We start from the raw sequence: 21,287 nt of genomic DNA, 5'->3' as shown, positions 1-21,287 counted from the left end.
GACACATGACAAACATGCAAATCACCTCGAATCACCCTTTCCCGGACAAAATGGTAATCTATCTCAATGTGCTTCACCCGAGAATGAAAAACAGGATTAGAAGATAAAGCAATTGTCGAAATATTGTCACAGTAGATCACTGGTGCAGTGAAAACAGAAACATGGAGATCACATAACAACTGACGAATCCAGGCCAATTCTGCAGCTGCAATAGCTAGTGCTCTATATTCGGCCTCAGTCGAAGATCTGGAGACAGTGTGTTGTTTCTTAGAAGCCCAAGATATGGGACTGGAACCAAAGTATACGACATGCCCTGAAGTGGATCTGCGATCATTGGGATCACCAGCCCAATCTGCATCACTGTATGCTTGCAGATGTAATTTTCCAGGTTTGAAATGGAGACCATAGTCCAGTGTGCCACTAAGGTAACGAAGAATACGCTTAACTGCAACAACATGAGAAGTCATGGGAGAATGCATAAACTGACAGCATTGATTGACAGAAAAGGCAATGTCTGGCCTTGTAAAAGTCACATACTGCAAGGCCCCAACAATACTCCTATATTGCTCTGGACTGTGATAAGGATCACCATCATCTTTAAGAAGTCTGTGGTATGGTAAGCAAGGGGTAGGGCAGGGCTTAGAATCTTGCAAATCAACTTTGTTTAAGAGATCTTTGATGTATTTTGATTGAGAGACAAACAGGCCACCAGATGGATATGAAACCTGCAACCCCAGAAAGTAATTCAACTGACCCAAATCCTTCATATCAAAATCCTTTGTTAATTCCACAATAACATCATCAATCAGTGTAGATGAACTGCCTGTAAGAATAATATCATCTACATAGAGTAACAACACAACCGTACCAGCACCATTATGTTTAACAAATAAAGAAGGATCTGCAAAGGAGGACTGAAAACCCAAACCAGGTAAATAGCTTGTAAATCTTTCATTCCAAGCCCGGGGAGCTTGCTTCAGTCCATACAAGGACTTATTGAGCTTGCACACATACTGAGAAGGAGAAGCAACACTCTGAAAGCCAGGAGGTTGAGTCATATACACTTCCTCATGTAACTCACCATGCAGAAATGCATTCTTGACATCTAATTGACGCAAGGACCAATGGAATTGAGCTGCCAACGCCAGGATCAACCGCACAGTTGTTGGTTTAACAACAGGGCTGAAAGTCTCAGTATAATCAATACCTTCCTCCTGATTATAGCCTTTGGCAACCAACCTAGCTTTATACCGAGCTATAGAACCATCAGAATGTGTTTTGATCCGATACACCCACTTGCAACCAACCAAATTCTTCCCAGAGGGAAGAGGAACTAAACTCCAAGTGTTCTGAGCATGAAGAACATCTATCTCTTCTTGCATAGCTGCGTGCCACTCAGGACATTTACTCGCAGATTTGTAGGAAGTAGGTTCACTACCTTGGGCAGAGGACTGAACAGTTGCGGTGAACACTTTTCTCTTTGAGATTCCACTTTTGGACCGAGTTTGCATGGGGTGCAAACTCACTGAGGGAAGGGGAAGAACAACAGGTAATTATTCGATTTGAAAATCCGGATCAATAGGGAATTGAGACTGTGTAGACCGCGGAGAAACTGGCTCAATGGTAGGAGAGGGAAGGGTTTGCAAGGATGCTGAGGTTGGAGGGGAATGAGCAAGGGAAGAAGATGGTTGAGGAGGTATGACTAGGTTTTGGGAGGTGACTAAGGGTGGTAAGGACCGAGGGATATGAACAGGCACCTGTGACTGTGAGACAATTTGAGGAGACTGAGGAGATGAGGACTGAGAAATGGAAAATGGAAAATCAAATTCATCAAACAACACATGCCTAGAAACCAGGATTTTATTGGTAAGAAGATTAAGACACAAATAACCTTTATATTGGCCTGCATAACCAAGAAATACACACTGAGATGTTTTGGGTTGCAACTTAGTGGTATTATATGGTTTTAAAAGAGGATAGCATGCACAACCAAAGATTTTAAGATGGGAAATTTGAGGAGGTTGACCAAAAAGACATTTATAGGGTGAAAACATGTGCAAGGTTTGACATGGCATGCGATTAATAAGGTACACAGAAGCAGCACATGCATGAAACCAATACTTAGAGGGCATGGAAGCATTTTGGAGAAGAGTGATGGCAGTTTCTAAAATATGGCGATGCTTTCTCTCGGCAAGACCATTTTGCTCAGGGGTGTAAGGGCATGATTTGTTATGAACTATACCCTTGGTAAGTAAGAAATGTTGAAATTGATGACTAGAGTACTCACCCCCTCCATCACTTTGAAAAACTTTGAGAGGAGCAGAAAATTGAGTTTTCAAAAACTGATAAAACTGAGCAAAGATATGGAACACTTCACTTTTATTAATCATTGAAAAGATCCAGGTAAACCTGGTACATTCATCCACAAATGTAACATAGTATTTGTAACCTTCAACCGAAACAGTGGAAGAAGGTCCCCAAACATCACTATGTATCACCTCCAAGGGAGTTACAGTTTTATGTGCAGGAAAAACAAAAGGAAGTTTAGAAAATTTGCCCTCTAAACATGATTTACAAACAGAAGACACATGAGAAACAGGCACAGAGATATTGGATTGTTTTAACATTGCAGAAGTCACAATGTTGGAAGGATGGCCGAGCCTGTGGTGCCACAACGTTATTTTGACTTGTTGACCAAGAAAACAGGAATGTGTGGTATTGGATGCAGAAGGTTGAGGAGCTTTATTGAGGAGATGTTGAGGAAAAGAGAAGGGAATGGGATATAAGCCAGCTCTACATAGTCCCTGGAGAAGAATTCTCCCTGTGACCTTGTCCTGGATCCAGTAATAAAACTCATCACATATAAATCGACATTTGTTATCCTTACAAAGTCTATAAATGGATAATAAATGTTGAGATATATGAGGAACATGCATAATTTTGTGTAATTCAAATGCATATTGAGGTGTTCGGAGTGTACTAGAGCCAATATGAGAAATGTTCAAACTTGAACCACTGGCTGTGGTTACGGTATCTGTGCCAGAGAAGGGAGTAGCAAAATTCAGGTATGCCAAATCAGAAGTCATGTGAGATGTTGCTCCTGTATCAGCCACCCAAAACTGGTCCGAAGGTGCTGATGGTTGGTAAGTGGTATGCATAGCAGATAGAGTAGAAGAAGGAGCCCGTCCTTGATGTGAGAAATCATTGCGATGATAGCACTGTAAGGCAGTATGGCCAAATTTCCAACAAATTTGACACTGAGGCCTAGAAGGTGGATTAGGAGAAGAAGAATGGCGCTGGAAGCAATCAACAGCAACATGACCTCGTTTGTTACAGATTTGGCAGGTTGGAATATCATAACCATGGTCAGGACATGTAGAGACATGTGGCTTCCCTGGACCAAGTATTCCAGCACTGGAATTGGAAAACCCCGATTGAAACCTGGGAGTGGAAGGATAGTAGTTTCTACCTCTTCCTCTGCCTCTATAGTTAAAACTGTACCCTCCATTGTGATTAGAAGAACCACCAATATAAGAACCAGCATTGATTGAACCAGTAGGACTATATGGCTTTGATTGAGTTTGAGTAGACCCTTCTCCCAACATCAGAGCCTTTCCTTTGCCTTTGGTATCATTTGCCATCATGGCAGACACAAAAGAATCACTCACAGAAGTATTTTCAACAACAGCTTCCTCGGCTAATAGCTGAGACCTGAAATCTTTGAGTGAAATAACATTGTCTCTCCCCCTTATAACTGTTTGAAAAGTATTATACTCAGCAGGCAAGCCCTTAAGTGCCAAGATGACAATGTCATCATCTTCAAAGAGTACTCCTGCAGCAGAGAGATGATCACGGACATCCTTGATCCTTTGAAGATATTGAGAGACAGAATCAGAGCCTTTCTTGATATTCTGCAATTCAGTTTTCAACTGAAAAATACTTGCTTTCGTGACGGTGGAGAACCGATCCTTCAAAGTAGTCCACATGTCATGAGAAGTAAGACATCCAATGATACAAGACATGGCTGTGGGAGAGAGAGTAGCAATGATCAATTGCATGAGAGCACGATCATGCATTTTCCAAATCTGAAATTCCTCAGTTTCCACACCTTCAACATCCAAATCATCTATAAACCGAGGAGGACAAGGACGAGATCCAGCAACAAAGTCAAAAATACTATGACTTTCAAGAAGCAATCGAATCTGATAATTCCATACCAGATAATTTGTGTCATCAAGCTTCACAGTTACAGAATTAGAGACATTCGAAATGAGATTCGTGATTGGAGACTGTACAATCTGTAATTGTGCAGCAGTCACCATATTTGCAAGAATGTGAGAATTCGGGAGAAAACGATCACAAATCTATGGAGTCAGAGAGACGAATCGAACAAACAACTCACAAGGAATGCAATTGTGGAGATATCTTGGAAGACGATATCAATGCAAACAAATCGTGGAAGAAGCAATTAATCAAACACTTGGCGTGCACAATGAGACAGAGACGGCAAGAAAGCAACTGCGCAGATACACAACCTCACAGAGCTATAAAGAGAGGAAAACCAAGAGCAGAAATGCACACCGGAGCAAAGCGATCAGGAATGCGGAAGCAAAAAAAAGAAACACAGATCAGGATCGAGAAGTCGTCATCACCGGCGAGGATACCATGTCAAAATACAAAGAAGTTCTTGATTGTCATATGTATTCTTGAGAGAGAAATAGAGATTTGAGAGAATATCAATCTTAGAGAGAAATGGATTGTATCTTGTTATGTATTGAATGAATTCTTTGTGTTACAATATCTACATATATATATAGACAAGGCTATCTTAGTCACTAAGTAAGTTAACAAACTTTAACTACCTAGCAACCTAATCTACGTACACTTGTCTAAATCTGAACCACCTAATACATCTTTACATAAACCACCCGAAAGCTGGAACGAGGAGGAGCACCAGTAGAACCAACGCAAGAGTTCCACACAAGAGGCTGATGTTGTTCATCAGTTCATATATATTTGTATTGTTGGAAGCTTGGAGAATGTTGGCAGTCTTCAATGTCCCCATGTAAGTGAGTAAAACAGCAATCAACATCACAACAGTGTTGTGGTCTGTGACAAATGGAGACGGTAAATTTCCGGTCGCATGCTTCACCTGGAGGAGAACTCCTAAGCTGTTGAGGAGATGGAATATACATTTGTGTGCTGCCGGTGGAGATTTGTACCGACCACCCTCCTCCATAGTGCTGCTGTATTATAAATTTATAAACAACACAGAAAGTAGATGCTTTACAATCAGCTTCCAACGAAAGAGTAGATGCAACATTCTTCATATGAGTAGACTTTCCCCGACGACGTGCGTGAATGAAAGAGTTTCAGAGAAGAATGGATTCAAAAAATTAAACAACTAAAAGATGATAACTAAAGAAAATGTACTAACCCAGCTGAGATTGGTGGAGAAGTTCCGACGTTCATAACGGGGATGTGGGTTCTTGGCATGGCGGAAGAGGAACGCTGCAGAGTTGGGGGAGGGAGGGAGGAGTGAGAGAGGATTGTGGTTGGCCTTTTGGCATGGCGGTTGAGGCTGTTAAATAGCCGTAGGATTAACATGGACACAAATTCGATGTGTAGCACATGGGACTCTTGACATTTAGGATCCGTCAGCGTCCTTCCAAGAAACAAAAACATCTGTCCACTTAGGATCCGTCAGCGTCCGTCCGGATCCGTCAGCGTCCGTCCAAGAAACAAAAAAAAAAAGTAGGACTAAAGACTAAAGTTCATATGCGGCTTGTATCCCTGATCTGCTTTGATCTATAACCCTAAATATTGCAATGATTATTCTCTAAAAATCAATAACCCTAAATCAGATCAACTAACCCTCAATATTCATTCTAACCCTAAATCTATGTCATTCTCTAAAAATCAATGTCGGATGGCTTTAATCCATTCTCCATTTTGTTTTTTAGAATGGACAAAATATTGCAATGATTATTTTCTTACTCGCTCTCATTCTACATATTGCAATGATTATACACATTGCAATATGGATTATACACTGTAGGCAAGCACATTGCAATATGTGTCAATACACATATGGATTTTCCAACGAGAAGACCGCGCACTCCATGTTAATCCTACGCTATTTAACAGCCTCAACCGCAAGCACAATGTGTTTGGCCTTTTGGCATGGCGGTGGAAAAAAATGTTAATGATTTTAAATTCGAGAAGATGAACCATCATGGAGTGGCTCAATAGTTGGACAAATTTTAGGTCTGTATTTCATATGACACATTCTAAGTTTAATTTTTAGCATTAAAGAAAACACGCGATAGTAATTAGGTGGAGATTGAAATGCCTCAATGAGTTTTTCCCGCTCGTGAAAAAGTAGATTGTTGATTTTTACAATTGCTAAATGTAGATGACCAAAGCGAAATATCATTGAGCTCCTTGCAAATTCAGATTGTTGATTTTTTTTTCCTTTCAATTTGCACTTCCACAAAATCCTTTCACGTATTGGTACGACTAAGTTGCAACTCTCACAAAACAAACCGTTCAAAAATGGCACTACTTGAGCAAATTCTACTGTAGCAAACTCTACTTTATTAAATCCCAAAAATTTCCGTTGCTACAGTAGATTTAATGGCACTACTTTAGCAAATTCTACTGTAGCAAACTCTACTCTATTAAATCTACTTGGCATGAAGGATTCAATCGCAAAAATGGCACTACCTTAGCAAATTCTACTGTAGCAAACTCTACTTTATTAAATCTCAAAAATTATGTTGCTACAGTATAATTTGCTAAAGTAGTGCCATTTTTGAACGGTTTGTTTTGTGAGAGTTGCAACTTAGTCGTACCAATACTTGAAAGGATTTTGTGGAAGTGCAGCTGCAGCTGCAGCACCTTTTTATGCCTGGGATAAATTGAAAGAGCTCATATTGCAAGGGCTACCTTAACTTATAGGTTATATCACAGTTGAACAATACCTAAATGCCACTTAGTAGTTCGTAACCAATTTATTCCTCCATCCCTTAGTCCTTCGTTTAAATATCTTGTACAGAAAACAAAAACAAAAAAAATTGTGGTTGCCAAGCTCTAGTAATTCAGGCTTTGGCACGCCTCTCTAAATTCTAGTATAATCTAAAATACGACAAACAAGACTTGCATAACAAATTTAGGATGCAAAAATACGACAATAATATTCTAATCTGTTGTCGTATTAATAGAATTTTACGGCTTAATTTTCATTGTATTGCATAATAGACAATATATACAAGATACAATCCTTGTTCTATAAGGAAACAATAAAAGACATACAACTAACCTTCCTAATAAAGGATTCTAATATTTACAATATAATTACATACCCTTTTTAATACCACTCACGTTAACACTCCCCCTCAAGTTGGAGCATAGATATCACACATGCCCAACTTGACAAGTGAGTCACCAAAAGATCTACTACACACGGCATGTGTGAGGATATCCGCAAGTTGCTCTTCCGAGTTCACAAACGGTATCGAAACAATTTTCTTCTCCAGCTTCTCCTTAATAAAATGACGATCAACCTCCACATGCTTTGTTCTGTCATGTTGTACCGGATTCTCTGCAATCTCCCGTGCGGATTTATTATCACAATACAAACTTGTCGCCTCTTTTGCTTTGAAACCTAGACCATCAAGTAACTTACGTAACCAAAGGACTTCACATATTCCATGTGCCATACCTCTGAATTCGGCCTCAGCTGACGATCTTGACACCACGTTTTGCTTCTTGCTCCTCCAAGTAACTAGATTTCCTCCAACAAACGTAAAGTATCCAGAAGTAGAGCATCTATCAGTTACATCACCTGCCCAATCAGCATCAGTAAATCCTTCAATCCTCAGATGACCAGAATTTTTATACAAAATTCCTTTTCCTGGAGCCGACTTCAAATAAGCTAAAATCCGCATAACAGCTGCCATATGATCCACACTAGGCGAGTGCATAAACTGACTCACCACACTTACTACATAGGCTATATCTGGACGGGTATGAGCTAAATAAATTAGTCTTCCTACCAGTCTCTGATATCTACCTTTATCCACTGGTTCTTGATCCGGATAAATTCCCAAGTAATGTTTCTCCACAATGGGAGTATCCACGGGTTTACACCCAAGCATCCTTGTTTCCTTCAATAAATCCAGAACATATTTACGTTGAGACAAGAAAATACCTCTAGATGACCGAGCAACTTCCACGCCAAGAAAATATTTCAAATCTCCCAAATTCTTCATCTCGAACTCGGTGGCAAGGTTTTGTTCTAGCTTCATCATCTCTTCCGAATCATCACCTGTTATTATCATGTCATCCACATAAATAATTAAGGCTGTCACTTTACCACTTCCTCGTTTCACAAATAATGTATGATTTGAGTGACTTTGATAATACCCAATCCGCCTCATAACTTGGGTAAATCTACCAAACCACGCACGAGGCGATTGCTTAAGTCCATAGAGTGCCTTTCGTAACCTACATACTCCGGTTTTCCCTCCGGCATCGTACCCCGGAGGAAAATCCATATATACTTCTTCTTCCAAGTGCCCATAAAGAAAAGCATTTTTCACATCAAACTGTTTTAGTGGCCAATTCAAATTTGCAGCTAAAGAAATCAGAACTCGTACTGTATTCATCTTCGCTACTGGAGAAAATGTTTCTTGATAATCAACACCATAAGTTTGAGTATAACCTTTTGCTACTAACCTTGCTTTATACCTGTCTACCGATCCGTCTGCCTTGTATTTGATCGTAAAGACCCATCTACACCCAACTGGTTTCTTTCCTTTAGGTAGCTCTGTTACCTCCCATGTATCATTCTTATGTAATGCCATCATTTCCTCATCCATCGCAGTAGCCCATTTAGGATCCTTCAAGGCCTCCTCAACTCGGGTTGGTGCTTGGATTGCTTCCACATTGTTTACCCAGGCTTGACGTTCTGGTGCAAGGTTTGAGCATGACATATAATTAGCTATTGGATACTTCACTTTTCCTTCGAGAGAAAACCTGTCAGGAGGAACACCACGATTTTGCCTTGGCGACAACTTATATGTATTCATAACATTATCTGGATTAGTTACATGAGTATCAGTAGTACTTACCTTAGGAATATTCAGAGAAGACATATTGGGTGGCACTATTGAGCTTGAGAGAGAGGGAGTTGCAGGTTCGGTAGCTAATGGTTGCTGGAACGGTGAAACTGGTTAGGCAACTCCCTGCTGACACTCTGCATCATACTCGGCAACACATTGCCTAGAAGACTCAACTGGTTCAGTGCTACTTGGCTGAATGATACTCACATTCTCGGCAGTGTCTTGCCGAGAGCTTTCACAACTTTTTTTGTCAATAAATACTCCCCCTGAGCTACATATTTCCAACCACCCAAGATCACCACTCATATTCTCCCCCGGGTGATCGGAAGGTGATGGAGTCGAAGCATAAAAGAACTCGGATTCGGAAAAGGTAACATCCATAGTTACATACATATGACGAGTTTCAGGGTGATAGCACTTATACCCTTTCTGTTGAGGAGCAAATCCCAGAAAAACACACCGGTGAGCACATGGATCGAGCTTATTACGATGAATCTTATGAATATGAACATAGGCTACACACCCAAATACACGAGGATAGAGAGTATTGGTTGACACTACTAGAACAAATTCTGTCAATATTTGGAGAGGTGTACGAAAATCCACAACCCGGGATGGCATACGGTTAATCACATACACGGCATAAGTGACAGCTTCAAGCCAGAACTGTTTAGGTACAGATGCACCAATGAGCAAGGCACGGGCAGTTTCTAGGATATGACGGTTCTTTCTTTCAGCAACCCCATTTTGTTGTGGGGTATGAGGGCAAGTAGTCTCATGTAGAATTCCTTGATCTCGAAGAAAGTTGGACAACTCGGAACCAATATACTCACCTCCATTATCAGAGCGAAGAACCTTAATAACAGAGGAATATTGTGTTGCAACCATTTGAGAGAATGATCGAAACACCATACCCATATCACTTTTATTCTTCATCACATAAATCCAAGTCATACGAGTGCAATCATCAACGAAGGTAACAAACCATTTAATTCCAGACAAAGTACTAACAGGAGAGGGACCCCAAACATCAGAGTGCACAAGTTCAAAAGGAAACAATCTATTATGCATACTAGGAGGAAACGAAACGCGATGACTCTTCGCGAGAATACATACCTCACAATGTAAGTCTGATTCTTTTATTTCATGAAATAAACTAGGCAACATACGCCTCAAATAACCAAATGAAGCATGTCCTAACCGACGATGCAATAACCAAACTTTCTGTAAATTATTGGTACGAGATGGAATATACATTTGTGTGCTGCCGGTGGAGATTTGTACCGACCACCCTCCTCCATAGGGCTGCTGTATTATAAACAACACAGAAAGTTAATGAATGGGAAAATGATCTCTGGAACATTACTCTAATGATATCAGGAGTTCCTAATTTTCAATTCTTCCATATTAGTTAATGATATTGACATGTGTCATCAACCGTTAGAATATCTGCCCACAACCCAAACTCATTTGCTATATTTCATATGCTTGTTATCTGCTTTGGACATCTGTCACTAATGAGAATGTGAATGGTGTCTGATTCCAATGTCTGATTTTTCAGACCCCAACTTTCAGAACGGAGACACCGCGCTAAACCCTTGCTGCCCGATGACCCCGATTCTCAGGTACTTGTTGTTCGCTTGTATGTTGGGGAAAGTTGGTGCAAAATTTTCTGTGTTTTAATTAGTGTCATCCTCTGTGAATAAAAGTGTACTTGTTCACTTGTCTGTTTGGAGCAGATAATAAATGCAAACCTTTCTACATGTTTCAAGTAGTGTCATTCTTCACCGACTTATCGCCACGTGGCAGCCGGCTGTACACCTGCTGACACTTGTCCAAACCCCAGTAGGCCACGTAGAAAACACGACGAAAGCGAGGACCGGGTAGTCGCCGGACCGGTACGCCCGGTACATTGTGGTGAGGTAGCAGATTGTGAGGTTGAAGTAAGCAAAGTGGCCGATGAAGTCCGGTCTTTGAGTAATTTGTTGGGGTTTTTGGGGAGCATCGGTTGGCAACATATTTGCAATTCTGTGCAAGTTTTTGGGTTCGAGCTTTCGATCGAGTGAGGTTTGATTTGGGGGGTTGTGGTTATTTAAGCGAACCCTTGTATGGAAGGTGCGTAGAATTTACCATGAAGTTGTCACAAAGTGCCGAGGACTTGGAAAGGTAAAGTGGCAATTGCCCTTCGACTTTCTTCGAAAGAGAACATGAAGGAGCCTACAAAGTCATGGTCCCATGGACTGTTTCGTGAGTCCATCTGCGAAGGTGCCTAGAATTACAAGACAATATAATAGTTCGTGTCATATCAAGTTTTTGTAGAGACAGGCCAACCACTCATCATCATTAAGTGATGGTGATGCTTACGATTAAATTTACCTTTTATACGTTTAAATTTCGAGATTTGTGTAAGATGGACACAAATTTTAAAATTTAAACTTATTTGACAATAATAAATAAAGTGGTGAACATTACCACCACTTAAAAGTTGTGAGAAAAAACACATGCTAACGAGTTTAAATTATAAGATTTGTATCTATCCACTGTATGTATATCATGAAATTTCAATAATAATAATAAATAAGTAAACACCACGAGGTGACCCGTAGTCAGGGACAAACTCCATACCTCTATTCCACACATCACGTTATGTGTTTAATTTCTGACATTGGTGAATCACACGATGATGACTAAAGAAAGGCTGAAATTGCCTCTATGAGTGTTATCGACCTCTAATAAAATAGACTGTCGTGACGAAACTACCAGCTCGTCCTCTAATTTTTTTTTATAAAAAAGAATAATAAATAAAGTAGTTCGACAAAAAGAAATAATGAATAAGGTAGTTGGTGGATCAGAGTACTCCCATTAAATAGAGTTCGGAAGAGATATTCTCCGGATTTTTTCCATCAAAGCCACCAAATCAAGTGATCTGGGTTATTAAAATTTGATCCAACAGCTAAAATTATTATAACTTTGAAAGGAGATTATTTGTAGGAAGCTTTAATGAAAAGGGGTTGGGCTAAGTTTTATTTAACAAAAAATCATCCTATACTATTATTTAATCAAAAGGGCTTCACATTTAATCATAAGGACAAAACTAATTTATATGAGGCCACATAAACATTTAACACATATGGGCTGAATTAAAAGCCCAAAACGAAATAAATTATTTTTCCACCCTTGCCCCTAACAGAAATCCTATTCTATCAGCCCTTTCTGTTAGAAATAAACTTCCCTTTATTTACAAGTATGCCATTCTGTTAGCCAATTCCTTCTCTTTCAGTTTTTTTTTTCATTTTTTGGTTGCCGTCTCTCTTCTGGTTTTTTTTTCTTTTTTTCTTTCTTGTGTTTTTCTTGTCGTCTCACCCTTCCTCTTGAAAGGTAAGTAAAACCCAACGTGGGTGAAGGAAAAAAGGAAGTAAAATCAAACTGATTTCATTTTTCGAATTGTTCAATATGGAACAATGTTTCTCCTTTATTATTTTAGAAAGTCATTAATGTTTTTTTCCCTTTGCTGGAAAAAATCTTTATTGTTTGTTGGTTTTGATGTTACTGTCAAAACTAATTTTAATGGTGAGGCTGCTTGGGGTTTCCTAATTAGAAATTTAAACGGTCACACTATTATTGCTAGGTGATTTCGTTTTGGTTGATTAAATTATTCTTCTGTCATGCAGTTGGACGGTACGTATGCATTTTTCAATTTTAATATCGAAGGAGATTACAAGATCATTATTCAGGCCATAAAGAAACATGTTCAAATTCCTTAGAGATTTGCTTCAATCATACAAGACATTTGGCATCTTCTTCACCAAATTCCTCAAGAAGTGAATATGGTTGCAGAGGTTTCACCGCTGTTGGTAATTTTTTATGATTACTCTTATACCTAGTTCAATAACTTTCTCAATTCAAAGTTTGTTTTGGAATTGATTGTATTATATAAAATTAAAAAAAAAAGTGAGTTATTTTTGTTCAATTTTATAAATAGTATGTGTTATTTTCCTATAGTTTCAGAAATATTGTGAGTTATTTTTGTTCAGTTTCATAAATAGTGGGGGTTACTTTGTTATAATTTCAGAAATAGTGTGAGTTATTTTGATTCAGTTTCATAAATAATGTGGGTTGTTTTGCTATAGTCTCAGAAATAGTGTGAGTTATTTTGGTTTAGTTTCATAAATAGCGTGAGTTATTTTGCTATAGTTCCAGGAATAGCGTGAGTTATTTTGGTTCAGTTTCATAAATAGTGTGGGTTATCTTGCTATAGTTTCATAAATAGTGTGGGTTATTTTGGTTTAGTTTCATAAATAGTGTGGGTTATCTTGCTATAATTTTAGAAAAAAGTGTGGGTTATTTTGGTTTAGTTTCATAAATAGTGTGGGTTATCTTTCTATAGTTTTAGAAATAGTGTGAGTTATTTTCGTTTAGTTTCATAAATAGTGTGAGTAATTTTGCTATAGTTCCAGAAATAGTGTGAGTTATTTCAGTTTAGTTTCATAAATAGTATGGGTAATCTTGCTATAGTTCCAAAAATAGTGTGAATTATTTTAGTTCAGTTTCATACATAGTGCGGGTTATCATGATATAGTTTCATAAATAATGTGGGCAATTTTGGTTCAATTTCAGAAATAGTGTGGTTTGGTTCAGTTTCATAAATAATGTGAGTTATTTTGGTTCAGTTTCATAAATAGTGTAGGTTATTTTGTTATAGTTCCAGAAATAGTGTGAGTTATTTTAGTTTAGTTTGATAAATAGTGTGGGTTATTTTGTTATAGTTGCATAAATAGTGTAAGTTATTTTGTTTTAGTTTTATAAATAGTGTGGATTATTTCGATTCAGTTTTATAAATAGTGTGGGTAATTTTACTATAGTTCCAAAAATAATGTGGGTTATTTTGATTCAGTTTCATAAATATTATTCCAAAAACAGTGTTTATTTTGTAAACCCTTAAATTAACATAATTAATTACAATCAAATTAACATGATTTATTTTGTGAACCCCAATTTGATTGTAATTAACACATGAAAACTCCAAAATTAACATAATTAATTACAATCAGAACAACCTGAAATGTTAATTAGATTGTATTAAGAAAATTAGTACTTATCAAATAGTGGGCAGATCAAATTTTACAAAAGAAAATTAGTACTTATCAAAGCATTGGTCGTTTCTCAACAGATCAGACTCTTCTAGTTTTTCCTTTAGAAATCTACGTTCCGATAATGACTGCAGTGATATCCGTCTACCCTTAATAGTTTTTTTTTTTCTCAGCAAAGGAACGTTTAAAAACGTAAAAGCACTTCCATTCAGAGGTCAATCAGATAACAAGCACACAAAACTTTAAATTCTTCATCCCTGTAACTATGACTTTCTAATAACAGATCCATACAAACATTTGGAAACATAAAAAGCAAGCTTCCTTTATCCAAATTCTTCAACTAGAGTTGGTGCTTACACAATAACTAATGATTTTGTCAACATAGCATCATTAACCACTGCCGCCAGACCCATACTTCTTGCCAATAAGTATGACTTGCAACTTGTCATAGCCAGCAAGCACACTGGCATTTGCAACAGCACGGAATATGTTTGCTCTAGCACCATTAAACAGCGACTTAGCACCCTCGTTTTTTTTATAATTTGCTTAAATGCATCCAAAGAGCTACCATATTTAACTGCTGCTCCTTAGGTCATCATCATCCGTGACGCACTGTGTCAATGGGGTAAGAAGCTAATCTAGCACAAATCGTAATTCCCCATCCCAACAAGAAAACAAGAAGCTAGCGAAGAAGCTATCATGCAGGCCACCAGTTAAAACCACAGGTTTTAGAGAATCGTACATTCCAAAGTAAAGTCCACGATACATGATAATTCCAACATAACTAAACCATTAAACTACCTTTCAACCACCCTTCTTGGCAGCCTTGGCATCACTTGCCAAACGTGTTCTTGCATAGTCCAGAGAATATACAAAAAGAAGAGATGAAGCACTAGCAGCACCGCCTGATGCCAGGTTCCCAGCAAACCACTTCCAGTAGCCATTTTTATCCTTCTTTAAGTTATTATACACTACCTAACACACAAAAACAGTACCTGTGTCCAAACAACAAATGCTAATACCAAACTAAAAACCATAAATCATCATTCCTAGAAAACAACTTTTATTTTGATATTCAAATTCATGAAATTCTCTTTAAGCAAGACAATTGCAGAGAACTCTGGGTCCTTCATAATTCGGGGCGATTTATCCACATTTCCTACATAGGTTTTACTATGAAGTACCTAAAATGCTCCATTGAGCTGTCAATCATTAATCTTGTTTAAGTTTCTTCTTTAATTTGCTTTGGCGTTTTTGTTTCCAAGCACTGACTTCGTATTCAACGGAGCAATAACAAAAAATATGCAATTTCCACATAGCAATATAAATAATTTAAAAAAAAATTATGCATACAAACACAAAGGGGTACATCTGCATATTACATGTCTAATAACTAATATATTTGGTAGATCATGACGGATTGCTGGAGAAATTTCAAAATATAAAGATAACAAGTAAAAAATGTGTTTTTTTATTTTATTTGCAGACATGGAACTTACTTATTAACAATTGTATTAGGGAATGTTAAAGGTCGAAAAAGATTGATTAGAACTTTAAAATGTATGAAGAAATTAAGGGAAACTGTAATATTGGAGAAATTTGTTAAGAAATGTCATGGAGAAGTGTCTGTACCTAGCAGTACCACCAATGCTGCGAATGCTCATGCTGCGGATGCCCAGAACCCAATAGCCTTAAATTCCTTCATCCTCAAAGACTCCTAATATGGTGATTTGAAAAATTGTAAATTCGAATGGAATTGAAAATGAAAACAGAGATAAGGTGGAGAGATCGAAAGAGAGGTACAGAGATCAATTCGATTACAAAAGCGGAGGAATTGTTTCTGTGCAAAAGAGAAATCGAGATTAGGCGGAAAGTTGAGACCCGGAGATCGACAAGCAGAGATTAGGTGGAGTCTGGAGAGATCGAGAAAGGGAGAGAGGATTAAACGGGACAGAGTTGCTGTTAGGGGTAAAACTGGAAACTCATTTCTTGGGCTAGTCTTATTGGGTTAGTTTGATGTTGGATTTTGTCTTAACCATTAAATAAACTTAGTACTGGATTTTTTTGTTAAAATTCAAAGTTTTGAAGTCCTTTTTATTAGTTTTTCTTTACTTTTAATCGTTGAATTAAATTTCAAGGAGACATATCACTTGATTTGGGGCTTCAGTGAAAGAGATTCGAAAGGATATCTTCCCAATAGAGTTCACTCTTAAAATTCCCAACGGAATTCCTCCGGTGTCTTATTACACTCTTTTACTCATTGAAATCCCAAATGAACACCCTTTTAAAACCCCTCGGAATCCCAATTGAATCCGAAGCGCCAGTTTTGTACTCTGTCCTGCATAAAACCCCAATTGGAGCACCGAGAGCCAAGCTAGCAGAAGAAGATGGCGCACGGCGGCGGACCAAGGCAGGTGAAACTGGACCGAGAGAGCGAGCTCAGAATCGAAGTCGGCTACGACGCCCCTCTCAAGCTCCGCCTGCTCAGCGGCACCGCCGGCACCGAGCTCCCCCCTGATTTCTGGCTCACCTTCCCGCCCAGTCAAATTTGCTGTAAGCCTTCTTCTTCCCCTAGTTCTTTTCCCAAGTTTACATCTTTTTAATAGAATTTGCGTTGTGGGTTTTGATTGTTAAAGATTTTGAATTGCATTTCTGTTGTGGGTTTTGGTTGTTGAAGGTTTTTACTTGGAACGGAGCAACAATTGAGATGGAGGGCAGTACGGAAACCGAGTACACGGCTGATGAGGTATGTCATATGCTTGTCACTAATGAGAATGTGAATGGTGTCTGATTCAAATGTTTGATTTTTCAGACTCCAAATATCAGCTATGTGAATGTGCACGCCGTACTGGAAGAACGGAGACACCGCGCCAAACCCTTGCCGCCCGATGACCCCAATTCTCAGGTACTACTTGACACTTGCTCACTTCTATGTTGGGGAAAATTAGTGCAAATTTTTCAATGTGTTTTAATTAGTGTCATTCTTTAGTGAACAAAAGTGTTTGATCCTCCATTGCCAGCTCTGTAAATTTTTAGGAATGATTGAGATAAGCTTGTGGCGCAAGTGCATCTACTGTGTAGTAATGCAAGTCCATTTTTGGTGCATATTACCTAGGATTGTTGTAATCCTTTCCAAGTGACTCTCTGTCTATGGCTTATAAGCTTCTTTGTGGTTAGGGCCCTAGGGTGATTGTTGTGGGACCAACAGATTCTGGGAAAAGTACCTTGTCGAAAATGCTTCTTAGTTGGGCAGCTAAGAAGGGATGGAAACCTACTTTCGTCGACTTGGATATTGGACAAGGAGCTATAACAATTCCGGGATGTATTGCCGCTACTCCTATTGAAATGCCTATTGATCCGGTTGAAGGAATTCCTCTTGATATACCTCTCGTTTATTTCTATGGGCACACAACTCCTAGGTAATTGATTTATAGCATCTTCATATGGACCTATCATTTCACATCATTTGTTAATATCTGATACTAACATATAAGTAAATTTCTTGTCATGCTAATTTAGTGGAAGTCATGAATCCTTAAAGATCCATTTTTTATCCAGTAATAATGTAGATTTATACAAAGTGCTTGTGAAGGAGCTTGCTCAAGTGGTAGAAAGACAACTTTCTGGGAATGCTGAATCTCGAGCTTCTGGAATGGTGATCAATACCATGGGATGGATAGAAGGTCAAGGCTACGAGGTAATTTTTAGGCTGCTTGCACTTCAGGGATGGCTGCTGACTTACTATTGAAATGGTTGTTTTAATGTCATACATTTGAAATTCGTGTTTGATTTTCTTGCAGTTGCTTCTTCATGCAATTGATACATTCAATGCCAACGTTGTCTTAGTTCTGGGCCAGGTACATCCCTCTAGTTTGAGTTTTTTTTTTCTTATTATGATTTTACGTTGCTGGATTCTGCAAGCATTTCTTCCTTTTCCCCCCTCTTTGCTATTGTTGCTCGACTCTGTTACAAAGTTCATCTTGGTTAGCATAATGCATCCTTGTTTGCAAAACATTTTGATGTTTTAATAAAATGGTTGTATATATAGGCTCCGATGACAGTACATATATTTCTTTTAAATTCTCAGGAAAAACTTTGGAGCATGATCAGAAATGTACTAAAGAACAAGCCCGGTGTGGACGTTGTAAAACTTCGAAAATCTGGGGGTGTTGTATCCAGGAATGCCAAATTCCGTCAAAAATCCAGGAGTCATAGGATAAGGGTAAGCATCAATATGTTGCCATTTAATCCTTGTTATTTGTTCTTCCTGAAGAAAAGACTCGTGCACTGATATTTCTAACAGGAGTATTTCTATGGCCTTGCAAATGATCTCAGCCCACATTCTAATATCGCGAATTTTAGTGAGTTTTCTGTCTTTCGGATTGGTGGCGGGCCACAGGCCCCACGTTCGGCTTTGCCAATTGGTGCAGAGCCTGCTGCAGACCCTACAAGAATGGCGCCTGTGAATATTAACCGGGATTTGCTGCATACCGTTCTTGCTGTTTCATTTGCCAAGGAGCCTGATCAAATTATTTCTAGGTAACTTATACCGATCTATCTGATAGAGAAATAGATAATGAATCACTAAAGTATATGACATTGATCAGTCTCGTTCACTTTCATTTGAACTTCACATAGGAAAGTAGATGGTTTTACCCCCTCACCGTCACAAGAATGAAAATACATAGTAGTATTGTGGTATTTCTTGCTTGCTTTTCCGTCTCTGGAGATAGGGATGTGAATTTGACGGTGACATTTTGTATTTCAGAGCATTCGTGGTCTGTAGTCTTAAAAATTTACTTTTTTGGTTTGTTTTGCAGTAATGTTGCTGGGTTTGTCTTTGTCACACACGTCGACATTCAGAGGTTTGTATAGTGAACAACTTGCTAGAAACACTTCTTGTATTCTGGTTTTCGTTGTTCTAACCCAATATGCGGCGTTACAGGAAGACAATTACGTACCTTGCACCATCGGTGGGGGAGCTTCCAAGCAAGTATTTGATTGCAGGAACCGTGACATGGCTTGAAACATGAAGTCGATGACCCGAAAACCCCAGTAGTATTGCTTTCCGGTGGATGTACGTTTCTGGCTTATGTAAGGAGTGCAAGATGTGAGCTATCTAGGCGTAAAATTAGTTTGAGCTCTTTGCAAATTCAGATTGCTGATTTATTTTTTTTTTTTTTTTCAATTAGAATGCAGCTTTGTCCAATCTGCTTAACTAATGGAAAGCCTAAGTATATAGTTTTCAGGTTATCAAAAAGGAAAGAAAAAGAGTGCACCATAAGCTCCTGAACACTGCAAAATTAGAATCCCAAATCCATAACAAACACAGCCTTACTCAAAAACCCAAAAGCCACCGACAAAAATATAACCTTCGTACGTTCCAGAACGAATTCCAACTCCAATTCAAACCACTGCCCAACAACCAATATGCAATACAAACAAAACCCAAAGCACCCAAACGCAATTCATAACAGAAGCACACACAAGCCAATAATTTCAACGAGTTCAAAGCGAATGAGTCGTAAACCCCAAAAGTGAAGAGAAACAGGGGCAGAAATCTTGATCAGTGGGAGTATTCAAACTCCCTCGTTCTGGGGTTCTTCGCTACCGTTCAACCTCCTCATCAGCTCCTTCATTTTGTCACGGACATAAGGAACAGCGTCAGCACACAGTGTTCTTAGCGTTTGGTAGGACTTGGTCCCAATTATCAAAAAATATAAGGCCCAACATGCAAGAGTAAACCACCCGAAAGCTGGAACGAGGAGGAGCACCAGTAGAACCAACGCAAGAGTTCCACACAAGAGGCTGGTGTTGTTCATCAGTTCGTATATATTTGTATTGTTGGAAGCTTGTAGAATGTTGGCAGTCTGCAATGTACCCGCGTAAGTGAGTAAATCAGCAATCAACATCACAACAGTGTTGTGGTCTGTGACAAATGGAGATGGTAAATTTCCGGTCGCATGCTTCACCTGGAGGAGAACTCCTAAGCTGTTGAGGAGATGGAATATACATTTGTGTGCTGCCGGTGGAGATTTGTACCGACCACCCTCCTCCATAGTGCTGCTGTATTATAAATTTATAAACAACACAGAAAGTAGATGCTTTACAATCAGCTTCCAACGAAAGAGTAGATGCAACATTCTTCATATGAGTAGACTTTCCCCGACGACGTGCGTGAATGAAAGAGTTTCAGAGAAGAATGGATTCAAAAAATTAAACAACTAAAAGATGATAACTAAAGAAAATGTACTAACCCAGCTGAGATTGGTGGAGAAGTTCCGACGTTCATAACGGGGATGTGGGTTCTTGGCATGGCGGAAGAGGAACGCTGCAGAGTTGGGGGAGGGAGGGAGGAGTGAGAGAGGATTGTGGTTGGCCTTTTGGCATGGCGGTTGAGGCTGTTAAATAGCCGTAGGATTAACATGGACACAAATTCGATGTGTAGCACATGGGACTCTTGACATTTAGGATCCGTCAGCGTCCTTCCAAGAAACAAAAACATCTGTCCACTTAGGATCCGTCAGCGTCCGTCCGGATCCGTCAGCGTCCGTCCAAGAAACAAAAAAAAAAAGTAGGACTAAAGACTAAAGTTCATATGCGGCTTGTATCCCTGATCTGCTTTGATCTATAACCCTAAATATTGCAATGATTATTCTCTAAAAATCAATAACCCTAAATCAGATCAACTAACCCTCAATATTCATTCTAACCCTAAATCTATGTCATTCTCTAAAAATCAATGTCGGATGGCTTTAATCCATTCTCCATTTTGTTTTTTAGAATGGACAAAATATTGCAATGATTATTTTCTTACTCGCTCTCATTCTACATATTGCAATGATTATACACATTGCAATATGGATTATACACTGTAGGCAAGCACATTGCAATATGTGTCAATACACATATGGATTTTCCAACGAGAAGACCGCGCACTCCATGTTAATCCTACGCTATTTAACAGCCTCAACCGCAAGCACAATGTGTTTGGCCTTTTGGCATGGCGGTGGAAAAAAATGTTAATGATTTTAAATTCGAGAAGATGAACCATCATGGAGTGGCTCAATAG

The 21,287-nt window shown here is 38.8% G+C and overlaps 1 protein-coding gene, 1 long non-coding RNA gene and 1 pseudogene across 4 annotated transcripts; 1 reads left to right on the top strand and 2 right to left on the bottom strand.

Annotated features, from left to right (window-relative positions):
• Positions 1-14,928: 14,928 nt before the first annotated feature.
• Positions 14,929-15,985, bottom strand: LOC139188197 (uncharacterized). The gene is made up of 2 exons (XR_011571481.1): positions 15,848-15,985; positions 14,929-15,210 (listed from the first exon to the last, which is right to left on the bottom strand). It is a non-coding gene; the product is annotated as an uncharacterized lncRNA (long non-coding RNA).
• Positions 15,986-16,370: 385 nt separating this feature from the next.
• LOC114819222 (protein CLP1 homolog) lies at positions 16,371-19,424 on the top strand (annotated as a pseudogene).
• A 77-nt stretch (positions 19,425-19,501) lies between these two features.
• LOC103411187 (uncharacterized) lies at positions 19,502-20,770 on the bottom strand. 3 transcript variants are annotated; one of them, XM_070805389.1, is made up of 3 exons: positions 20,473-20,770; positions 20,188-20,278; positions 19,502-20,085 (listed from the first exon to the last, which is right to left on the bottom strand). In XM_070805389.1, exons 1-3 carry the CDS (start codon positions 20,718-20,720, stop codon positions 19,795-19,797), a joined length of 630 nt encoding a protein of 209 aa, XP_070661490.1. In that variant the 5' UTR covers positions 20,721-20,770; the 3' UTR covers positions 19,502-19,794. The 3 variants fall into 3 exon arrangements, with proteins under 3 accessions (XP_070661490.1, XP_008348057.4, XP_008348055.4); XM_008349835.4 differs by having other exon boundaries at positions 20,188-20,281; positions 20,473-20,764; XM_008349833.4 differs by having other exon boundaries at positions 19,502-20,281; positions 20,473-20,762.
• Between the last annotated feature and the right edge of the window lie 517 nt (positions 20,771-21,287).

Source organism: Malus domestica, chromosome 09, assembly GCF_042453785.1.
Source record: "Malus domestica chromosome 09, GDT2T_hap1".
Lineage (NCBI taxonomy): Eukaryota > Viridiplantae > Streptophyta > Magnoliopsida > Rosales > Rosaceae > Malus > Malus domestica.
This window is presented reverse-complemented; position numbering and strand designations above follow the sequence as displayed.

What these genes read in the sequence shown, in the direction of transcription:
- LOC103411187 (XM_008349833.4), bottom strand. Translation starts at nt 20,720, where the DNA reads ATGTTTTTGTTTCTTGGAAGGACGCTGACGGATCCTAAATGTCAAGAG. An exon ending in TCTCCACCAATCTCAGCTGG is followed by an intron (nt 20,282 to 20,472) that starts GTTAGTACATTT and finishes TTTATAATACAG; the next exon opens with CAGCACTATGGAGGAGGGTG.